We start from the raw sequence: 22,281 nt of genomic DNA, 5'->3' as shown, positions 1-22,281 counted from the left end.
ACTATACTTAAGTCACCCTTAAAACAACTTCACGTATTGCTTGTTTAATCTTCCGCCATTTCCCTCTCTCTCTCTCTCTCTCTGTCTCTCTCTCTCTCTTGCCTCACATACAATAATTGCTTACACCTACGACAGGAAAGTTATTTAGAAACAGAACGCATTACTGGCTTACTCCACTGAAAGGAAAATGGAAAGTGGCCACTATACACCTTTTTTTGTTCTAATTTTCATGAGATACTGTAGTGATCTAACCAAAAAATCGCGTGGAGTCGATAAATTTATTTTAGTAATATTATACTCTCTTCACACAGAGGAGGCGTGACAACTGAAAAGTTTCAAACAAGCAAATACATTCAAGCATTTCTGAAAATAATTGTGCATATGAACATATAAAACTACGAGTTCTGATAACGGATTGGTTGCCAATAATTTGCTTAGCGCATCTAAAAAAGCACAGTTACATTAGATAGATATATAACATACATCTATAAATAAATATATATATATATATATATAGGAAGTAAGTACCATATTCCAGACTGCTGTCTCCCTCTTCAGCAGACTCTGAAATATAGTACTTTCTTTCTATATTTTGGCATTTTCATGGGGTCCTTTCATCAGACGGAATTCTGTTGTAACAGAAATTTTTACAGTCATATATATATAATATATATATAGATATATATATATCTATAATATATATATATATATAATTATATCTATATATAAATATTAAATATATATGTACATATATATATATTAATATATCTATATATATATATATATATTATATATATATATAGATATTAGATATATATCCTATATATATATATATAACATATATATATATCTATATATATATATTATATAATATATATATATTTATATATATATATATATAATATATATATATATAATATTATATTATATATTTATATATATAATATATTATTCTAACAGAAAACATCTAGCGCCAATATAACCTATAGAACTAAGCAATGGATACTGATGACTCAGCTAGTTGACCTAAAGACACTCCAAAACCCCCTTCACAGCTCACAGGGACAGTCAAAAGTCGCATATCCCAGTGACAATGCTCAAGGCTTAATAAGCGGCCCGGGAACTCGGGACCAATAGACTGGCGAGTGGCGGGTCCTTTGGGGAAACCAACTGAGCCACCGCGACCTGATTTTCTCCTCTTTCCCGCCCATGAATATAGGTAATTTTATTTTATGAGTTTTTACCTTTCTTTTCTCTCGAACGTTTTTTAATCTTTTAAGTCTTCATATGCAGTTTTTATTACCAAAGATTCTTCGTTACAAGACAAGTTTCTCGTGCGTCTCAACAACGAGAGAAATATTGGTGCTACATTGGCTTGTTACCTACGAGTCAGCTACTCCGAGAGGTTCTTTAGTAGATTCACATCAACCGTGCATCTGATGTCTAGGCCCGTCACCTACGGCGCTCCTGATTGGCTGTTGATAAGCCAATCACAGGGCTGGAAACTCGCAGTCTCTCGAGAGAGTTCACATAGGCAGGATGTATATGGTCCACCTCTCCTGAGGGATACGCCTTTCAAAAGTATCCTCCAGGAGAGGTGGAACATACATCCTGTCTATGTGAAATCTCTCGAGAGACTGAGAGTTTCCAGTCCTGCGATTGACTTATCAACAGCCAATCAGGAGCGTCATAAGGCACTGCCTAGACATCAGATGCACGGTTGATGTGAATCTACTATGGTATTAAACACCGTATGGTGAATGTAAAGTAGACGGCCGACGAAGATATTGTTTATTATTTAATTCGTCGACGAAAAAATTTAGAAATAGGTATAATATAATACTTTGATCCCAGAGGGGATAGTACTTACATGGGTACAAGCTTCCCGCGTAATATTTCCAATAGCAACTGAATTTGGTAAAGATTTTCTTAAAATGTACGAAAGAAAATCTTGACTTATAATTAGCCGTGAACCTTTGATCTATCTTTCTCTCATTTCTTTGACCGCCATAGTAAGTCATTTGCAAACTTGTATGGAATTTCCAAGTAACATAATTGAATAGGCAAAGTCATCTTGATTTAATTTCAGTAAACGACATCGGTCCTATAATGAGTTTAATGTAATCTTTTTTCCTTAAAGCACGAACGTGAAGTAATCATATATCCATCCTGTCATATGCTTGCACTTTAAGGTGTAATTGTAATTTAATATTTCGTGTAGTTTTTCTAATGGTTTTTTATTAACTATCCTCATAATAATTCCATTTACTATTTCTCTGGTGTAATTTAAAAATTCATGTACTTCTCGGGCTGGTTTACTTATAAAAATATTACAGGTTTTCTGATGTTTTTTCAATAAAATTTTCTCGTAATCAATCCACTTAATATTTCCGTAGTGAGCTATATGATAGTTATACATACATACTATAAGGAAAGACCCTACTAATTGTCGCGTTTCAAAACTACACTATTTCCATAATGTTTTTTTTTTAAGCCTGAGCTCTCTTTCCCTAACCGCTTGTGGCGTGAAAAAAACCGGTTTTGATTAGGCCATGCATTTGTGGTCGGGTTTCTGACAATTCATTCGGCCTGGACCCCCAGCCCCACTGGACATAATGAATGAAAAATTCTGTTCACTAATGCAGCACTTTTTCCTTCTTCTATTTATGGTGACGTTTCACTGGTGTCTTTTTTTTCGGGAAGATTTCAAGCGATTGATTCCTATTTTCCCTTTTCCATTCACTAGTTTTTTTTTTTCGAAACAAGATGACGACAGGGAACAAAATTTAAAGCCGAGGTTACTGGAGCAAACTCATTCTGAGAAAAGGCAACTCGAAACTATCAGTAAAGCTCGTGTGAAAAAAAAAGGGATATTCTGATTTAAACATATGACCTTAACTTTTAGTTTCAAAATGTCTCTTACTCTGTCAAGCGCTCATCACCATAACTTTTTCTCTAATGTTCACAGTTAGCCACTTGTTTTCTCGGAATTGCTGGTGGCCCTCATAATCTTTAAAATATAGACATATACTTCCGCATAACCTTGTTTTTATCTTGATAATTATTTTGATAAATCTCAATTTCTCTAATAAACTAAACTATTTTTATCTCATATATACCTGTATGTCCTTTCTTACATTCCAGCGAGAATTCACAAAGTTTTTTCTCGGAAGTAAGGCATTACATTTCATTTTTATTAATTATAATCTCATTACTAAGACTTCCAAGTCGAATTTGACTTAAGTAACGATACTCGAAACTCGTAAAGATCATGAATATGAAGAAAATGAAAACTCACGTCACTTAATAAGATCAAAACCCACTTTTAGACGTCACCAGAACAACAACATAATATAACCTCATGTTCAGCGCTCATAAATTCACAATATCTTATTTAAAAGTATTTTCCTTCCGAGAGAGTCCTTGATAGTTCGGGGATGATTTACATAACTTGCCACTATAACCCTGAAAACCACTCTTATTTTATAATTCCGGCTACTAAGGCAAAAAGTTGCCTAGGCCGCTCAAAGAAAAACTACCATGGGGTTCCATAATGAGAGTCTACGGCCGCCACTTACTCCCCTAACCTATCTTTATCCCGCTCATGGGCTTACCTTTCGAAGGCCTAGTGCATATCCGCGATATTTATGTTTTCTCAAACATTCTATAGAGGGGCTTTACGTTGTCATTATTTAGCGCCCAGCCATTGTTCTTATTTTATGTGATGCAAAGCGAAAAGAAATGACCCTGTTTACTCACACGAAGGGTGATTTATAACTCGAGTCAATGTAAGTTTGTTTCTGAGAACCCAGCCTCATGAAGGATAAAGACTAAGAATAGAGTTCCCAGCTGTGGTGAGTGTAAAGATTTCAATCTATACTTATTTATGCACAAGAAACGTTTGGCCTTAGATTAGAGGAAATTCAGGGCAGGACCGCCTCTTTCGTCTTAGTAACATCTCAGTAAACATTTCCCTTCCCCCTTTCTATTTCAGACAACAATTTCCATTACATTGCAAGTTACTACTTCTTCAAATCATGCACCAATTTTTCTGCAGCGAAGACTTTATGATTAATAAGGTTCCTTCTCTAAATTCAAATGTCACGAGCCTTTAACATTCGCCCATACAACTGCACACAATAAACCATGTTATACTGTTTGTGCATGATATTTAAATTAAATTGTCAGAAAGTGCTCTCATAGCACTGAAGTTCTTTGAATCCGACGAAGTGGCAAATTGTACGAAGCCGAAACTGATCTTTGTGCGTTCCTCGGTGTTTTCATTCCCCAAAAAACAGAAACATGCCATCCTTATAATACACAATACGAGTTCAAGATCGACATGGCCTAGTAGTTAACAATTATCTACGTTCAAAAATTGAATTTCGCCCACAAAAACATCATTCCGTGGTCACCTTTCCTGAATTCTTATGCTTCAGTGTGTACTGGCATAAGCGCAATAGAATTCATTCGATACTACTCAAATAGCTCAAGATTCCTTCTGTCAAAGGTGCCTTACTAGCTAGAAGAATTATTCAAGTTTTACGGGAGCGTTTTAAGATGTCACTAAAATACAGACATCTCCGTTTCTTATTTGGGAAAGGCTGGATTGATTCTCATCAACGTATCTGCAACGGCAGAGAGCGCCTCAGCGGCGTGATCGGTATTGGTCTTGGCCTGCCACCTCGGCGGCCGCGAGTTCGATTCCCGAGCATTCCATTCAGGAGTTAGAGATGCGTATTTCTGCTGATAGAAGTTCACTCTCGACGTGGTTCGGAAGTCACGTAAACCCGTTGGTCCCGTTGCTGAATAATCAATGGTTCCATGCAACGTAAAAACACCATACAAACAAGCAACGGCAGAGTTGTCTTCCGAAAATATCACGATTTGGATTTTCATTTACAAAGAGCTTCACTGTAGATTTCTAAAACAACGCGTTTTTTGTCCACACTTAGGACAACTGACGGAATAAAATCCCAGATTCCTACTGTAATAAAATATTATACGTCAAAACTCTCTTCTAGGCTCTGTGGGAGAGACAACTCAAAAAGCTCAGTGGATCCACTGATTTGCAATGCCAGGGTCTGTGATTAACAGAAGCTATAAACACTCATCTCTGCCTCAGGGCGTTTAAATCAGGCTATTCTTTTAAAAAAACCTTCGTCAATCAACTCACGATATCGAGTCTAAAAATGTTCCAGATTGAAAGCATTGCATATAACATTGGCCTCACCTCCAGTCCTACTCGTCGTCGTTACCCTCTTAAGAACTATGGATAATATCTCATTCCTACAATCATCTTCTTACGCATCTAACAAAGTTTTGATAAATAATGTTCCTATTTTACTGCTTTCTTGCTTTCACTAGAAATCGTGGGAAATGCGACCTACTTTTTCTATGGACATTCTACCATGATTTCCTGTTATCTCGACTTCCTAAGGACGCCATTAATCATACACCTTCATTTGTTCTCATACCACTTTCTTCATTTGATTTTTTGTCCTTATTAATTAATTTATTTATTTGTACTTGCATATTATTATGTTATTTTACTGTTTTTTTTTTTGCTCGCAAAAGTTTAAAAAGATAATGGACCTTCTTTCTCTTGCTTCACAAAACAGCAAAATAATAATAATAATAATAATAATAATAATAATAATAATAATAATAATAATAATAATAATAATAATAATAATAATAATGTTCTAAAGGGTTCACAATAATACAAAGTGTAAAAAGTCCGTGTATAATTTTGAAGACTTTACAGAAAGCTTTCGAACCCTTCCCTGGGTTCATCTTCAGTCCAAAATCTGAAGATGAACCCAGGAAAGGGTTCGAAAGCTTTCTGTAAAGTCTTCAAAATTATACACGGACTTTTTACACTTTGTATTATTGTGGACCCTTTAGAACATTATATATACTCTCGTGATAGAGAGTTTTTCCCTAATAATAATAACAATAATAATAATAATAATAATAATAATAATAATAATAATAATAATAATAATAATAATAATAATAAGAAGAAGAAGAAAGAAGAAGAAGAAGAAGGCTCTCCTCCCTCAATAAAAATCTACTCATTCTTCTTTCCACTTTCCCTTCGTCACAGTTAAACAACATGAAAATGGTTTTGCTCATCAATTCAAAATTATATCTTCCAACTCTTTCTTAGTTATAGCGGACACGAAACTGATTCCATTATTTTCTTCCTATTCTACCTCGGTTATAATGAGGTAATCTGACGAAAAAAAATCTGCTCATTAAAATTAATTTAATATTTCTTCCCATTCTTCCTTAATCGTAATCAAATAACAAAATTCCTTGGAAGACGATCTTGACACCTACTTCGTGCATTTTCTGCGCATTGTCTTTCATTTCAGAGCTCACTTCTATGTGGAGACCTTACATGTAAACAGAGTAGTTCCTCATATACCTTACCACGATCTCTAATTAGCAAAACCTCTTTACCACCCGCCCACTAGTTTCTATATTCTGGGAAAATTAGTTTTCCATTTTTGACCTTCGAGTTGAGACGCAGGTTGGCTATTTCGTGTCAACTTTGGGTAGCTCAGCCATCTTTCTTCAAAGATGAGATGGTGTAGCTTGAGTATCATTTTTGGGGTTTTATTCTCCGCAGATTTCTTTACGCTTTCGAGGACCGGTAACCGGGGCAGCGGTTTTGATCAGAATTGATCCTGGTTTTGATGCCCTATCATCCGTGCAGATCTCTCTCTCTCTCTCTCTCTCTCTCTCTCTCTCTCTCCACATCTGTTTATCAACATACGTATTTCTCTTAGTTTACACAGACACACACAACATAAATATATGCATTAAGCTACAAATGTCCTTTCATATCCAATTCGCTCTACCTCGGACATTAAAGGAAATTTGTAGCTTAATGCATGTGAATGAATCACGGTGATGTGATAAAAATCCACACAATATATATATATATATATATATATATATATATATATATATATATATATATATATATATATATATATATACATACGTGTATGAGCAAGGTGTGTATTTTTCCATCATAACCAGATGTGAATACAATCTGACGCTGTCTGATAAGCGGTTCAAAACTATTACCAGCAATATCGGGAACAAATGATTTTATGATTTTTTGTCATATTCATGTTGAATAGTATTTTAGGGCTAAAACCTTACTTCTAATGAAAAAAAGGCCAAATTTTGCAAACAAAACCCGTTTTGTTGGGTATGGGGAACCGTGTCCAGGGCAAATGCCCGGCACGACCAACGTAAAGACCCGTAAACACCTGTAGTAAGACGCAATTCCGGATAATTAGGGGGAATAAAGCGAATAATCTACTGCCTGAAAAGCCCCTTGTAAGGAACGCCTCATTATGCACACGCTAACGATTCGAGTCGCTCCGAAAGCAACGCCAGGATAGTCAGTCTCTCCCCGTTTTCTTCTACCGTGGAGGTCTGGTACCCGCTACTCTCCGCCTACCCCCACAACCCCCAAAACTCCACAAATCCCCCAACACAACAGCTCGCAACGCTGCGGTAAACCCCCAAACCCTACCCCCCCCCCCCCCTCCCGTTCCCTGTAGCCCACGTTCCACCCGTCGATCTTTCCTTAAGCTCCTCCCCCTCTCCGCCCCTACACGGGGATGAGGGAAGGGGCCCCTCGGAGCTGCGGTGTTCTCCACTCTCGAGGGCTAAGCAGAAAGCAGAGAGCGAGCCCGGGTCAGAGTACTTTGAGCATTAGTCCCGTGCGGACGAGGTAGAGAGAGAGAGGAGCGCGAGGAAGCTGTTACACGTACGCAGAAGCATCGCTCGCTGTGCGTCTGAGCTTTCGATCTCGGTTGGCAACTGCTAGTGGTTGTTATCGTAGTCTACGAGTGTGCCTTTGCCATCCGCACAATCACAGCCATGGACGGGATGTGTGTACAGCAAGTGGAAAGGAACCACCTCCTGAGTTTGCCAAGACTCCTCAACAACAGAATGCTCGAGTTGCGACAACAGTTCCTGATGCGACCGAAGAAAAACCGCGACCAAGTGACGAACTTGCGACAGAACCTCTTCGGCAGCAGCAGCAGTCCTTCTGCCAAGAAGGAAAACCTCGCTTTCGCCGATGAGGAGCTGAGCAAGATGACCCAAGCTGACTCCCAGCGATGGAACTTTGACATCGATGCCGGGACGCCTATGGAAGAAGGTCATTACCACTGGGAGCTCATCCACGAAACCAACCAAGCCCTCGACACCTCCGGAAGGCTAACCTGTCTCACCAGAAAGTTTGCATCGCCTGCGATGAACGAATCATCCGACAGTAGCAGTAGCAGCAGTTCGTTACCCAACGGATTTGCCACGTCATCTGTGATGACCCCTTTCATGTCCTCATCATCATCACCTTCATCATCATCCTCGTCATCTAAGAGAGCCATCACCACCACCACGTTCTCGACGTCGACAACGCCAACACCTGTGATTTCCAAAAAGTGCGTGAAAAGACTACAGAGTAAATCTGTTGCCAGCAAAGTGCCCAAACTCATCACGGATTACTTCAGGGAGAGTAAGCCAGTTCCTGTGAAATATAAGGACATGGTCCCTGAGGAGAAAGAGGTCGTAAGTAACAGAATTGTGGAAATCTTGAAAATCAAATCCATGAACGTAAGATGAACGAGTTTCTCTCGTAGGGTTACTCTGGCTTTAAAAACAGGCTGTTACAGTTGAATATCACTGCCATTAACTCCATTGCTGCCGAGAAACTCGTGCCAAGAGCAAGTGTTCATTTTTTGCTGAAACTGAAATGAAAATATTGTATTTATTTCTTTGTTAAATTGCAACAGACGTCCATTTAAATCAAAAGCAATTTACGTGTGTAATTGTTTTTTTGAAATGTTAAGAACATACTAAACAACTACACATGACTTGAGTTGTTAGGAATATGTAATGTAACATGTTTCTTTTATACGTAATTTTATTTTGTTTGTTGTAGTACATGTCACGCATTTAATAATGTATTTGTAGAAAAAAAAGTGTCAGTGACCTTTTCATAATTACATACTGTTTGTTAGCGTGGTATGATATTATACTGACAAATGTCGCTAATAACTAGTTTATTATGACAAAATGTCTGTCATCATGACGCATTAATACAATGACAAATTGTTGGTTAACACGAGAAACTGTGTCTTCCTGTGAGTGGTGGTCTTCCGTTGAGGTGTTTGTGTTTATCTGATTTACCTGTTCTTTACCAAAGTTTCTTTTTAAAAAGAACCTTTTTTTTTTTGTCTTGTACGAGAACCTGTTCTTGATCTCAAATTATATTTATATTTATAGATATATTTCCAGAGTTAATATATGTTTGTTGTATAACAAGTCTACACCCATTCTGTGTATATTTTTTATACAAAACAATAATTATTAAAATCAATTATTGTATACTTTTGTGTTTCTTTTACCGCATATTTATTTATTACTGTGATAATGTTGATTCATGGTTGAATGTTTTGCAAAACCAAATTAATTCACATTAATGAAGAGTGCCAAAATATCAAAATAATGAAGTATTAAGTAAATTAATAATTAAGAAATTTTATTACTGAGATATGAAATTTTACTGAGATATACAAATAAAATTACCAGAAACTTTTAAGAGTTGAATATATTAAGACTGAGCAAAAGTATCATACAAGAGTTGAAATAAAAAGGTGAGAGGCGAAAAGTTGTTATAATACAGAAAATGAAACCTATGAATACAGTAATATATAAAAAAAGCACCTATGTGCAGATACATAAAAAAAAAACTTAAAACATCACTAAGGTAACGTTTTTGAGAAGTTTTAAAAAACATGTCTGATAAGAAATTCATGACCTATAAGTGGGACGAAGTTAAAAAAAAAAACTGTCTTGATAAACAAATGAAATAACCGTCCATTAAAAATTGATAAAGAATTACTAAAATAAGTGTTCCACAACAATATAACAAATATTTCCATATATAAAAAAATCTATATAGCATCTCTAGAATAACTTCATTTACCACACCAAGAAGTACTTCACAATCTCACTACCGTGAAAAAAAAGAGCTTAAGAAGAGAATTTATAGGGTCTCTTGAATCTATCCAATGAAATAACGGAACATTAAACACTCCTGTATGTGTTGACATGCTCCTATAAGCGAGTCACTCACTCCATGTCCTTAATACAGTACAGTGGAGGACTATCCCCCTAAAGCAGTTGCTCCCTACGGGCAATATTTCCATGAAACTGCTAGGGGGAAATATTAGGGTCGTTAAAAAAACTGATAAGAAAAGAGACTTGGTTCATGTCAGAAAAGATAAGGTGGAAAAGAAAAGAAAAACAAATAATAATAAGACCAACCAGTGGGCCGTGACTCAGTCTAAGCAAAGCAGTTTTGAACGACGGAATAGAAATGATGTTTTCCTTTTCAGAGGATGTAAAAGAAAAAAATAAAGTTTGAAATCTGTGTACCTCATGAACTCGAAACTCGGTACGAATACTTTTGTAATTGCGAGAACTATAACAGCATGATTAAGTATTTACATTACATTAACTTATAATGACGGTAAAGTATGATCAATGTAGAAACCGAGTCTGTCCATGTACTTGATAACCCCAGCCTGCGTTGACGCATGAACAAACCACATGCGTATATGGCGCGGAGTCTCCAACGCTAAACACAAACGTAGGCGTCAATACGAAAATAAGGCTCACGTGGACATGCATGAGGGTGCGTGCGTGTGTTCGCGAGCCCGAGCCAATGCGTAGAGCGGAGGAGAGGAGAGAGAGCAGCAGCCAGCGAGCAGCAGAAAGGGAGTTCTGAGAGAGAGAGAGAGAGAGGAGAAGGAGGATCGTTGATGCTCCAACCTCACATACGCGTTAAGTGTAAGCTTCAATGAGAGTGAGTGACTGTGTGCGTGTGCGTGTGTGTGTGTGGAGAAGACCGTGGTGTACACGGGCACTCCTCCCGTGTGCGTATGCTTGAGAATAACCGAGACCATTGAGGCGACGTCACTGCTCGCATCACGAGCTTTTAATGTTTCGGACACTGTAATTCGAGGGTAACCACATGACGATACTTGGGCTCGACCGCAAATTATCCTGGCTTAAACTAATCTAAGGCACCGGCCTCATTTCATGTTCGGCACACGAACAAGGGACAACGAACTCTCTAGATGACACACACACACACGTATATATATATATATATATATATATATATATATATATATATATATATATATATATAATGTTTGTAAATATGTGCGTGTGAATTTCAAATACATTTGTACAATATACTAAACAGTACATACACGCCATTAGAGAGAGAGAGAGAGAGAGAGAGAGAGAAAATCATTTCGAGACAGACGGTCAAACTTAAGGCACACAGGAAAATTAGGGGTACCCGTGCTTCTATTTCAAAAACCTTAAAAATTATATATAATCAGCAATGAACGGATTTTTAAAACGGAGAGCACGTTTAGCCGAAAAAAGCAGTTTCAGTACCAAATTCACTGTCCCAGTTTCCCTGGGGGTTAATATTTTATACGAATCTCAAAATCTCTCTAGAACCTATATATATATATATATATATATATATATATATATATATATATATATATATATGTGTATATATATAATATATATATCTATATATGTATATATATATATATATATATATATAATATATATATATATATATATAATGCACAATTCAGTATTCAACATTTTGCAAACCGGTTTTGAAAGTTAAGCGTCAAAGACAGCAAATCTAGTCAGTAGTAAAATTACTTTGTAATTACAGCAGTTTACACTTCCAACGTTAAATATGCATATGACGACACTTTGTCACGCATCAAAGTTCTCGGAATATAAGCTAGAGAAGTCGACAGATCATCATAAATACCCGTTCGCCAAAATGGACAGCCTGAAGACTGTAGCCTATAACCAGTTGTCTCTATTCACAGATCTCCTCTTGAGATTTACCTCACACCGTTCTATTCAAGGACCACTGGGAGGAAAACCCCTCCAAAATTGTACAAACCTATACTTGGGAAACCCCAGGGAAAAGGAATACCAAAATGTAAAATAAGAGGTGAAAATGGAAGCTGGCATTTGGTAGCAGCAGAGGAGTAAATCTAACGAGAAAGTAGCACCTCGGTGGCGTGATTGCATTGGTATTAGCGTCCCACCTCAGTGGTCGCGGGTTCGATTCTCGGCCATTCCATTGAGGAGTGAGAGATGTGTATTTCTGGTGATAGAAGTTCACTCTCGACGTGGTTCGGAAGTCACGCAAAGCCGTTGGTCCCGTTGCTGAATAACCCGCTGGTTCCATGCAACGTAAAAACGCCATACAAACTAACAATAACGAGAAAATATGAAAGGGAAATGAAGCCATGACATCGATATCCAGGAGAGATCCCACGAAACGATGACGTCATATCGGGAACGCTAAGTAGGAGAATATTAAGGGAAGAAGATACATCTGGTAACTGATGAGAGAAACCACAGAAGACGACAGGGTAGAGAAAAAACAAGATCAAACGTCAGGAGTAGGAGGAGAAGAGGAGGAGAAGGAGAGGAGGGAAAAATAAGGAAGGAAGAGAGATGTGGACGTAGAAGGAGAAGGAGAAGGAGGAGGAGAAGAAAAGAAGAAGAAGAAGAAATGGGTGTGATATGAGTGCAGGTGTTCTCCCACGGTCTTCCGAAGGTGTTAAGGTCTCGCTCCTGGATACTCCAATAATGGTTCATCCGAAACCTCGATGCCCAGCTCCGAACCACGTGACCCTTTTACCCTCTGCCCGATGAATGGGAGGAGAAGAGAGAAGACGAGAGGAGAAGGAAAGAAAGAGAGAGAGAGAGAATATGAGAGTCGGTATTATTAGGGGAGAGGGAGGAGGGAGGGGGTGGTTTAAGAGGAATAAGAGAAGTAATAAAAGGAGTAACATTTATATGGGCGACAATGGTGGAATACATGAATGGCTGAATGAGGACGCATGAATAGAGAGAGAGAGAGAGAGAGAGAGAGAGAGAGAGAGAGAGAGAGAGAGAGATAGTTTGTTTCTCAAGAGGCAGCGGTGGTCAACATAAGATATGATCAAGACAGAAAATATGAGGCCCTTACGTTTTGTCAATTGAATATCTTATCTCAGTACTCTAGTTTTAAAGTCTTAAATGACACTTTATATTACTGCAATTCCTCTGATAAAAGAAAAAAAACTTATCTTGAATAATATGTTTGCCATAACGTACGTAATTATCTTATTAAAACCAAAAAAATACCAGTTTTTTATTATAGTAAAAAGTCGTATCCTCATTTAGAACTAGCGTTAAAAATAATTCAACAGTATACCCTGCGCGTGCTCTCTCTCTCTTTCTCTCGCTATATATATATACATATATATATATATATATATATATATATATATTATATATATATATATATATATAGTATATTATATATATATATATATGTGTGTTGTGTGTGTGTGTGTGTGTGTGTGTTTGTATACCTAAACATACGAGATCAGAACAGGATTATACAGAGGTGCCTGTAATCATAAAAAATAATAAAAAAAATTCAAGGAAAAATACACATACACATACACACAGACACAACCTGTGTAATATAAACAAAAGCTTTACCATACACACAGTCCACAATGCAAGCTGCCTTTTGAAAAGCGGGATTACGCGGTACATTGTATTTAATTTAATTCAACAATGAGAACCATTCTACCACTGTGTGAAAACGTCAAAGGAATGATTTCAAATTGAGTGGAATTGTTGTTGTATGTGCAAATATTTCAGAATTATAAAAGGGGAGGCTTCACTGAGATATAAGTTAGCGTCTAACACTAAATTCTTTCTGTAACTGTTGAATCAAGGATGAAGATCGTCTGCAAAAATGTTTACAATCTCACGCCTCTTAAAACGCATACATTGTGACTACATCAACAGCAAATCTATCCCCTTCATATACAGTGCGTCAGTCATCTTGAATATCGAACGCATTGTCGCACTTCCGGATCAACATTGCTATTTCTATAGGTCTTTCTTTCTTAAGACCAAAACTTGAAAAGTACTCACACTTTTCACTCATCTATCCATCTCTATATAAGAGCTCATCACTTTAAAACAAAATGATTGACATATTCATTATCCCACTGTAGTGTGCTCTGCCAGATTCAGCTCAAGACTTTGCTACCCTTTTTTTTATCAAACATCCCTCAAGCTGAGTTTGTTCAACAAGACCTCATATATTCCAATTAAACTCTCCTTTTGCTCTATATATGAGAAACCTCCTCATACATTTGTTCCTTCACCTACGCATCATGATCCGAGTCACTTTGTTTATACTAGAATGTCATTGCCTACATTCTTCAAGCATCCATACGTAACATTCAACAGACTTATCTTGCAGGCTTCCATCGTGCTTCATCATCTTAATTCTTTGTTATTAAGGATTTTTCTTTAGTCCATAGAATTTTTTTTCTTTAGTCCATAGAATTTTTTATGCTTTACGCTGAGTCTAGTTCTGAAAGACGTCCCGACTTTAACATAAATATCCGTTAATTTTATACGGAAAATATACTTGCAACAATACCTACGCATACATTTCCGCATATTCGAAATTTAATGTATACGTATATTTAGTGTTAGTATGCAGACTTTTATTGTTGTTGAAATTTTTTGGCAACTCATTTGTTTCCTGTTGACGGCAATAAAGACTTCTTCGAAACCATATGCGTTAAAAAAAATGAAATTGCCCAAAAATTAAAGTACAATAACAACAACATTGATAACAGATGAAACAGCAGTCAGAGAAAGAAAAATGACAAATCTTCCAAGAGATCAAGTAACATCTGGAACCTGTGTTTAGACTTGAAGTAAATATCAATTGAGCCAGCACTAGATTTCAATTAGAATGCATAAAAAGATGTGAAAACGTTCAAGTGTACACGTTTCATTCCTGTCACAATAAAGAAAAATATTAGCATTGGTAAGGAAGAAGAAAAAAAAAAGTAATCCTCTCCCAAAGTAATATAAAACAATTACACTGCGCAGAGCGTGACCCCAAACCGCTGGCCTGCTGCATTAAGAATCACCCTTCTCATTGCCTGGACATACGTGATAGGCTTCCGTAGTGCGACCCCCCACAGAGAGAGAGAGAGAGAGAGAGAGAGAACCAGCGCCCCCTCACACGGATGCCATTGATAATTACCTCAGGTATACGGGACCTGTCCGATAACTCAACTTGCTCTGCTCGCAAACTTTCTTTCTTTCTTTTAATTACGCCCAATTAACATTCTCAGGGAGGCTAATGGAACACTATAAAAGGCCACTGATTGTAGTTTATGGGGATTAATTTGCCGCAAGGCTTCCATGTTTGGATTTTTCAGGAATTTTCTCGAAGGTTAAGATTTCATGCCAAATTTGGTACTGTTACAGAGAATAAGCCTGCCTACAGACGCATGCACGCACGCACGGACACACACACACACACACACACACACACACATATATATATATATATATATATATATATATATATATATATATATATATATACGCATTATGCTACAAATGTCCTTTAATATCTAATTCGCTCTACCTTGGAATTAATGTATTTTCATATACATACTCGTATATGAAAATATATGAATTCCGAGGTATAGCGAATTAGATATTAAAGAACATTTGTAGCTTAATGCATATATATGAATCACGGTAGTGTGATATGTATATATAATATAAAATCTAAACAGATATACAATCACTATCACATTGCCCTAAAACTTTCTCTCTCTCTCTCTCTCTCTCTCTCTCTCTCTCTCTCTCTCTCTCTTTTAATAACGGCCCCCAGTAGAATACGTGTGGAAGCTAATGTATCACTTTGGCTTCTGATACTCTTTATGGAGGTCTTCGGAACTAATGGCACTTTGTGAGGAATTTCATAAGAAAGATGTACGATAATGAATCTCCTTGTACGTTAATGACTTTTAACATGGAACAAGATGTAGTAGTTAGTATAATTAACAGCCGTCAAGCGCATTTTTTTTTTTTTGCCGTGAACAACATACTGATTAATGAACTCGTTATTTCGCTCATAAAAAAGGAGGGTCGTACTTGGCAATATCGACTGCTATAAAATAAACTGGTTTAGCAATTAAACATCTCTGGATTGAAACTCGAGAACAAAGGAATGGAAATTATACGCGTAAGTTTATAATATATATATATATATATATATATATATATATAATATATATATATATATATATATATATATATGCATCAAGCTACAAATGTCCTTTAAATATCCAATTCGCTCTACCTCGGAATTAATATATTTTCAGATATGTTAACCGAAGGGGAATTTTGTAGGTGATAATAATTTCATCCTCTCGTGGGTTCGAACCAGCGCTAAGCGGAAGGAGGAGAAATCAGGACTTCAGAGACATTATCGACTCGGCCAATAATGTGACTGAAGTCCTGATTTCTCTTCTGTCCGCTGGGCGCTGGTTCGAACCCACGAGAGGACGAAATTATTGTCACCTAAAAAATTCCCCTTCGGTTAACATATATGAAAATATATCAATTCCGAGGTAGAGGGAATTGGATATTATATTATAGGACATTAGTAGTTTGATGCCGGTACGTACGTGAATCACGGTGATGTGATAAAAATTCAAATAATATTATATATATTAATACACACACATATACATATCAAAATAAACTAAAACCCACAAAACAAAGTTTGCCGAAGTCATTTTCAGAGTTTGGTAATATTCTAAGTCTTGCATTTGTACGTTTTATTGCTCAATGTCTGCATTATATGTACATAGGTCTCTTTTACAAATTAAAACGGATTTAGGATACCATGTCAATATTTTTGGGTAAAATAGGTCATACTCTGAATGTATTTGTGCTATTTATCAAGTGTTTTTTGTATTTGCTCTTAACATTTTGTTTTGTGTTAGACGTTACAAGTATGCATATTGCCAGACATTCTTCATAACTCTCAAAAACAGTTAGAGTAAAAAATTAAGTAATTTTGCCTAAGTATGAAATTAAACCAATCAATATATTAATAAAAATAATGGAATAATGAAAAAACCCTCCATTAAAGCCTTTGCTAGCAAACACACTGACATACAGACACCATTCACTGTATAAGGAAACAGATTGAAATTATCAGTTAAAGAATAGATGTGAGTTACATCAATTAACGCTTCAAGACCTCTCTTTATATATAAACATGGAAGACTATGCTGATTAGAATTATGCAATTTATTAAGAGCGAAGAGAGAAACTGTATCAAAATGTGCTAGTAATGTACCAAATCATATCACACCGCAATCAAACACAAGCACACACGCACACACACACACACACACACACACACACACACACACACATATATATATATATATATATATATATATATATATATATATATATACATATAAAGCCCTACCCTACGAATATTGTTATGGACCTGGTTGTTAGTTAGATAAGATAGAGCGTGGCATTAAAAATGTTATCCTCAAATACTCGCTTACAATTTTCTACATGATTTTTATACTTTCAAATATCAAGCCATGAATATCTAAATAACAAACCACTCAACATCGAATTGGGAACAGCTTACACCTGCCCTGACTGGGATTCGAACCTATGCCTTCATGGGTTGGTTAATGGTAGGTACAATGATCATATATACGTTTATTTTCGGTTCAATTGCTCCCAAAGTAAAGTGACTTCGACATAATGATGATATTTGTTTCAATATTTGAAAGATACACACACACACACACACACACACACACACACAAACACATATATATACATATATATATATATATATATTATATATATATATATATTATATATATATATATATATATATATATATATATCTCAAACACCAAACAATAGCCAACCAGAGCCTACCAAGGCCATCCAGCAACAAACAACAAAAGTGCTCCATCAGCAATTCAAAAAGAAAATTTGGGAATGTGAGGGGTCTGAAAATATAAGATACACCTAAAGCTACGTGGTTCCTAAATTTATCTTTTCTTCCTACCCGAGATGAGAAAGCGGTGTTATAAACTTACTAATTACTTCAAATGTCTTAGCAGATGCAAACATGCAACGCCAGTTATGGGAGATCATTATAATACCACTACCAAGTATGTCAAATCCGAATGACTCCGTCGACAATAACAACAATAAAAAAAAATGTCTTCGCAAAGCACCCGAGTGATCCTAATCTGGGGGCTGATCAAATATACATACACCACAGGGCCAATTCACCCTACAATACATCGTACTTTACTGGACTTCACGGTAAATAAACACAAGATGAGCGATAAAGATAAGGAGTCGAGAAAAACAAACATCAAAACAACGTCCTCTCGAGAATTACAGGGAGATAAGAAAACCAACTGGACGACTTGGGCTAGTTCGCATAATTACATCTTCATACAGTAAATGTTATCTTCCCATCCCACCCCCTAAACCCCCACCCTCCCCAACCTCCCACTAGGACATCACGAGTTTAGCCATTTACTTGTGCATCCTGCAGCCATTGACCGTACAAATGGTCACATTCACATTAGGTAAGACAAATATTTGTAATAATATCTTTACTAACCATTTAAACGTCTATTTCTTATACAGTGATCAAATGTCATTTAAAACCCCTCTCACTTCTTCCTAATGAGCACCATATTCTTTACAAGCTTAAATTTCACATTAATGAAGAGGGTTCATTTGAATCATAATGACAATAAAATGGTCAATACAGCCAATTCATCACAAGCAATTCAACAGGCAAAACCTTGTGCAGATGCATGCATATGACATCATACACATATACGTCACGTGCACAAGTACGTACTGGACCAAAGTTCAGACTAGGAAGCTACGTATACAGTCTCTGCGAATCGCCACCAAACAACCCGAATCGAGTGAGAAGGGCGGACTGTTAAATGCTTTTGTTTATGTGGAGTCTTGCTCATTGTCGGAGCACCGGAGCTTAAATCGCTCCACCGACGAGATAATCACGATAAAGCGTAAAAGCCCCAAGGCGCACGTACGGCGGCAGCTTACCCTGTCACATTACGCCGCATGTGAGCGTTAATACCCTCGATAACAAAAGGTGGATCTGGGCCACGGGGCGATTATGAACATGACTGCTTTTCTCTCTCTGGCACCCTCCCTCCCTGTCTCTCTCTCTCTCTCTTTCCCTTTCCGTGTAAACAGTATTTTTGTTGTTGTCCTTGTTCCGTCTTTCACTAGAAAAACAAATGCAATATAACAATACATACATACATACATACACACACACCACATACATACATATATATATATATATATATATATATATATATATAATAAAAGGAGCCCATAAAAACGCCAAAATATAGAAAGTAAGTACTATATTTCAAGAGATTGCTGTCTTTACCTGAAGAGAGAGAGAGAGAGACAGCAGTCTCTGAAATATAGTACTTACTTTCTACATTTTGGCGTTTTGATGGGCACCTTTTATTAGATGGCATATTCTGTTGTAACATAACATTTTTACCTGTCTTATATATATACATATACATACATATATATTATTACAGAATACAGATATATCTAATACAAATAAGCAGACTGAAAGAAAGAGTGCAAACAAATTATCTGTCGTGATCATAATCCTTCCACCAGCCAGATAAAATCTCTCATTCACAAGGGTATTAATTATCCCTTATACGGGATATATTGTCTTACCAGCAGAAAGCACTAACAAGTTAGCTTCAGCTCCGATCACCATTTAGCAAAGTTTAGAATTGTCCAGTCTAGTCGTAACTTGTACAGGTGGCCAGACACAGAATGCTACTGTCACGTTTCGACGATTCCATCTAATCCTTTGTCTACCTCTCGAATTTCTATGCCAAAAGGTTCCTCCCAATCCCTCATCACTATACTTCCTCCTTACTCATCCTAACCACATGCCCATACCATCTCAGTCTTGGCTCTCTTATAATATCAGTAATCTTTACCGATACGTCAATGATAAATTTGGAATTATCTTTCCTCTTCTTGGCGGCTGGAAGTACGTGGTTCAAAAAACAATTAGAAAAATAAAAATAAAAGTACACTTGGAAGAGGGAAAATGGCACAGAAATGTCTGTTGGATTTTTTTATGAGTTCAAAGTAGAAGGAAAAAGAAGCTGATGGATGATGGATGATATGATGAGTGGGCTTAGATGCATCTATTTGGTTGAAATAACAGTTGATTTGTATAAGTGTAAACTGGAGAGGAAAGGGAAGGGTGGAAAAGTAGCTGTAGGGGTGATCAAGTGATAACGTCGACCTACAGAGCGTATATGGAAAAATAGAAAAAAAATGGGAGAATATATTGTTTTGGGCAGGTACAAAGAAGTAATAAAAATAGTGTGTTGGGATGAGGAAAAGAGAAGTTGAGTGACAGAAAGCAAGAAATGATTTTAGGTATGTATACAATTGCGATACAGAAAGTGGGATTGTGAGCAGGATTTGAGGAAGATGGATAAGGTGATCAAGAAGCTGTGAAGATGAAAGAGAAAAAGAAGGAATGAAATAGAAAAAAAATGGGAAGAAAGGGAGGAGGAAGGACTTCAGGAAGCGTAAGAAGCTGTTCTTCAAGGACATAAAATGCAAAGGGGATGGTTAATAAACAAATGGATCTCAATAAAAAAAAAAGAAGGCAGTCCTTAGTTGATGCATTAATCTGACGACTAGTTGAATGTGAAAGATACAACAGATGAAGCTGAAACATACGAGTGGAAGAGGTTATGTTCGAGAATGCTTGAAGAAGTTAATGTTATGGATGTAAGGACAATTAAGAGGAAAGACGCCAGGAATGAGATGCTCAGGTTTGGTGGTCAAAGAGTGATTAAGTGACTGACCAGGGTGTGTAAGGTTTTTGTTTGAGGTCAGGCTGATGACAGGATGCTTCATAAGAAAAGAATAGTGCGGGGTAACATGGATGAGGGTGTACGGCGCAAGGGGCTGTTATAAAAGCTAAGCAAAATTAAAAGTAAAGGGAAATTGCTGTTTGTGGCATACATAAACCAAGAGAAAGCTTATCACAGAATTGATAGATGCCGTGTGGAGGATGGTAAGGATGTATTGCATAGAAGATAAATTACCGAGTGTTAAAAGTTTTCGTGAAAAATTACAGCATGTGTTACAGTTTGCAGATGAGGAATGACAAATGAATGATTTGGTGCAAAAATAAGGCTGAGTCCTGCGTCTGTTGTCTCTATGGCTGTTTATTATTTATTTATTTATTTATTTTTGGATGGAGCGATGTGAGAAGTTAAGAGAAACAGCAGAAGTAGATGTTAATTGTGGGATAAGATGATTGGTTGCAAAAGGAGTGAGGAAAGGTTGATGTTTCCACCAATACTGTACTGATTGGGGTCAGCGATGAGAGATTAATCTACAGAGATTAGTCAAAGTTTGAAGGAGTTAGAGGAAAAGTTGAACCTAAATGTTAGCAAGTATTGTATGAGGGTAAATACGAAACAAGTTGAAGGAGCAGTGAATATCAACAGAGAGAGAATGGAAGCAGCAGATTCTTATCAGTTCTTGGGGATCTGTATTTCGGATGAGAGTAGGATGAGAGAAGAGGCAAGTCACAAAGCAGGGTAAACAAGAAAGGTAAGAGGATGTGTATATATCAGGAGGAATTTTAATTGTCTATGAAAGCCAAGATTGAAATGTATGAAGGGATTGTTGAACCAACTCTCCTTTATGCGAGTGAAGTTTTGCAACTGAAAACGTATGAAAGAGAAAGTCGGAGTCGTGGCGATGAAAAACGTTGGAAGGAAGGAGAGGAAGACGTAGAAAGGGATGGATAGAAGGAGTGAAAGATTTCAAGCAAGATAGACGTGAGTACTGCAATGTGTGCAGAGGGGATCAATGGCTTGTTAGTGAGATTTCTGTGTAGGTATATGACCCAGTTGAGTCAATAAGTTTCTGATAAAGAGTTTCATCCATAATTCTGCAGTTTACATGTGAATGTGGCAGCAGTCATTGCCCCTCTTTTACTAAGGAGCCAACACATGACAGGGAACAAGGCTTTATGTTAAAAGAAACACACGCACACTATATATAATATATATATATATATATATATATATATATATATATAAATATATATATATACATATATACATATTATATATATATATATATATATATATATATATATATATATATCAAATTTAATGTCAG

General features: G+C 36.6%; 1 protein-coding gene across 1 annotated transcript; it reads left to right on the top strand.

Moving 5' to 3' along the window:
- The first annotated feature begins 7,697 nt into the window (after window positions 1–7,697).
- Window positions 7,698–9,422, top strand: LOC135212996 (uncharacterized protein DDB_G0271670-like). The gene has a single exon (XM_064246773.1). The coding sequence runs from the start codon at window positions 7,909–7,911 to the stop codon at window positions 8,653–8,655; it is 747 nt and encodes a 248-aa protein (XP_064102843.1). The 5' UTR covers window positions 7,698–7,908; the 3' UTR covers window positions 8,656–9,422.
- Window positions 9,423–22,281: the final 12,859 nt, after the last annotated feature.

This window comes from Macrobrachium nipponense, chromosome 42, assembly GCF_015104395.2.
Source record: "Macrobrachium nipponense isolate FS-2020 chromosome 42, ASM1510439v2, whole genome shotgun sequence".
NCBI lineage: Eukaryota > Metazoa > Arthropoda > Malacostraca > Decapoda > Palaemonidae > Macrobrachium > Macrobrachium nipponense.
The sequence above is the reverse complement of the archived record's forward strand: the minus strand, read 5'-3'. Positions and strand labels throughout refer to the sequence as shown.

Coding starts and splice junctions, on each gene's coding strand:
- LOC135212996 (XM_064246773.1), top strand. CDS start 7,909: ATGGACGGGATGTGTGTACAGCAAGTGGAAAGGAACCACCTCCTGAGT.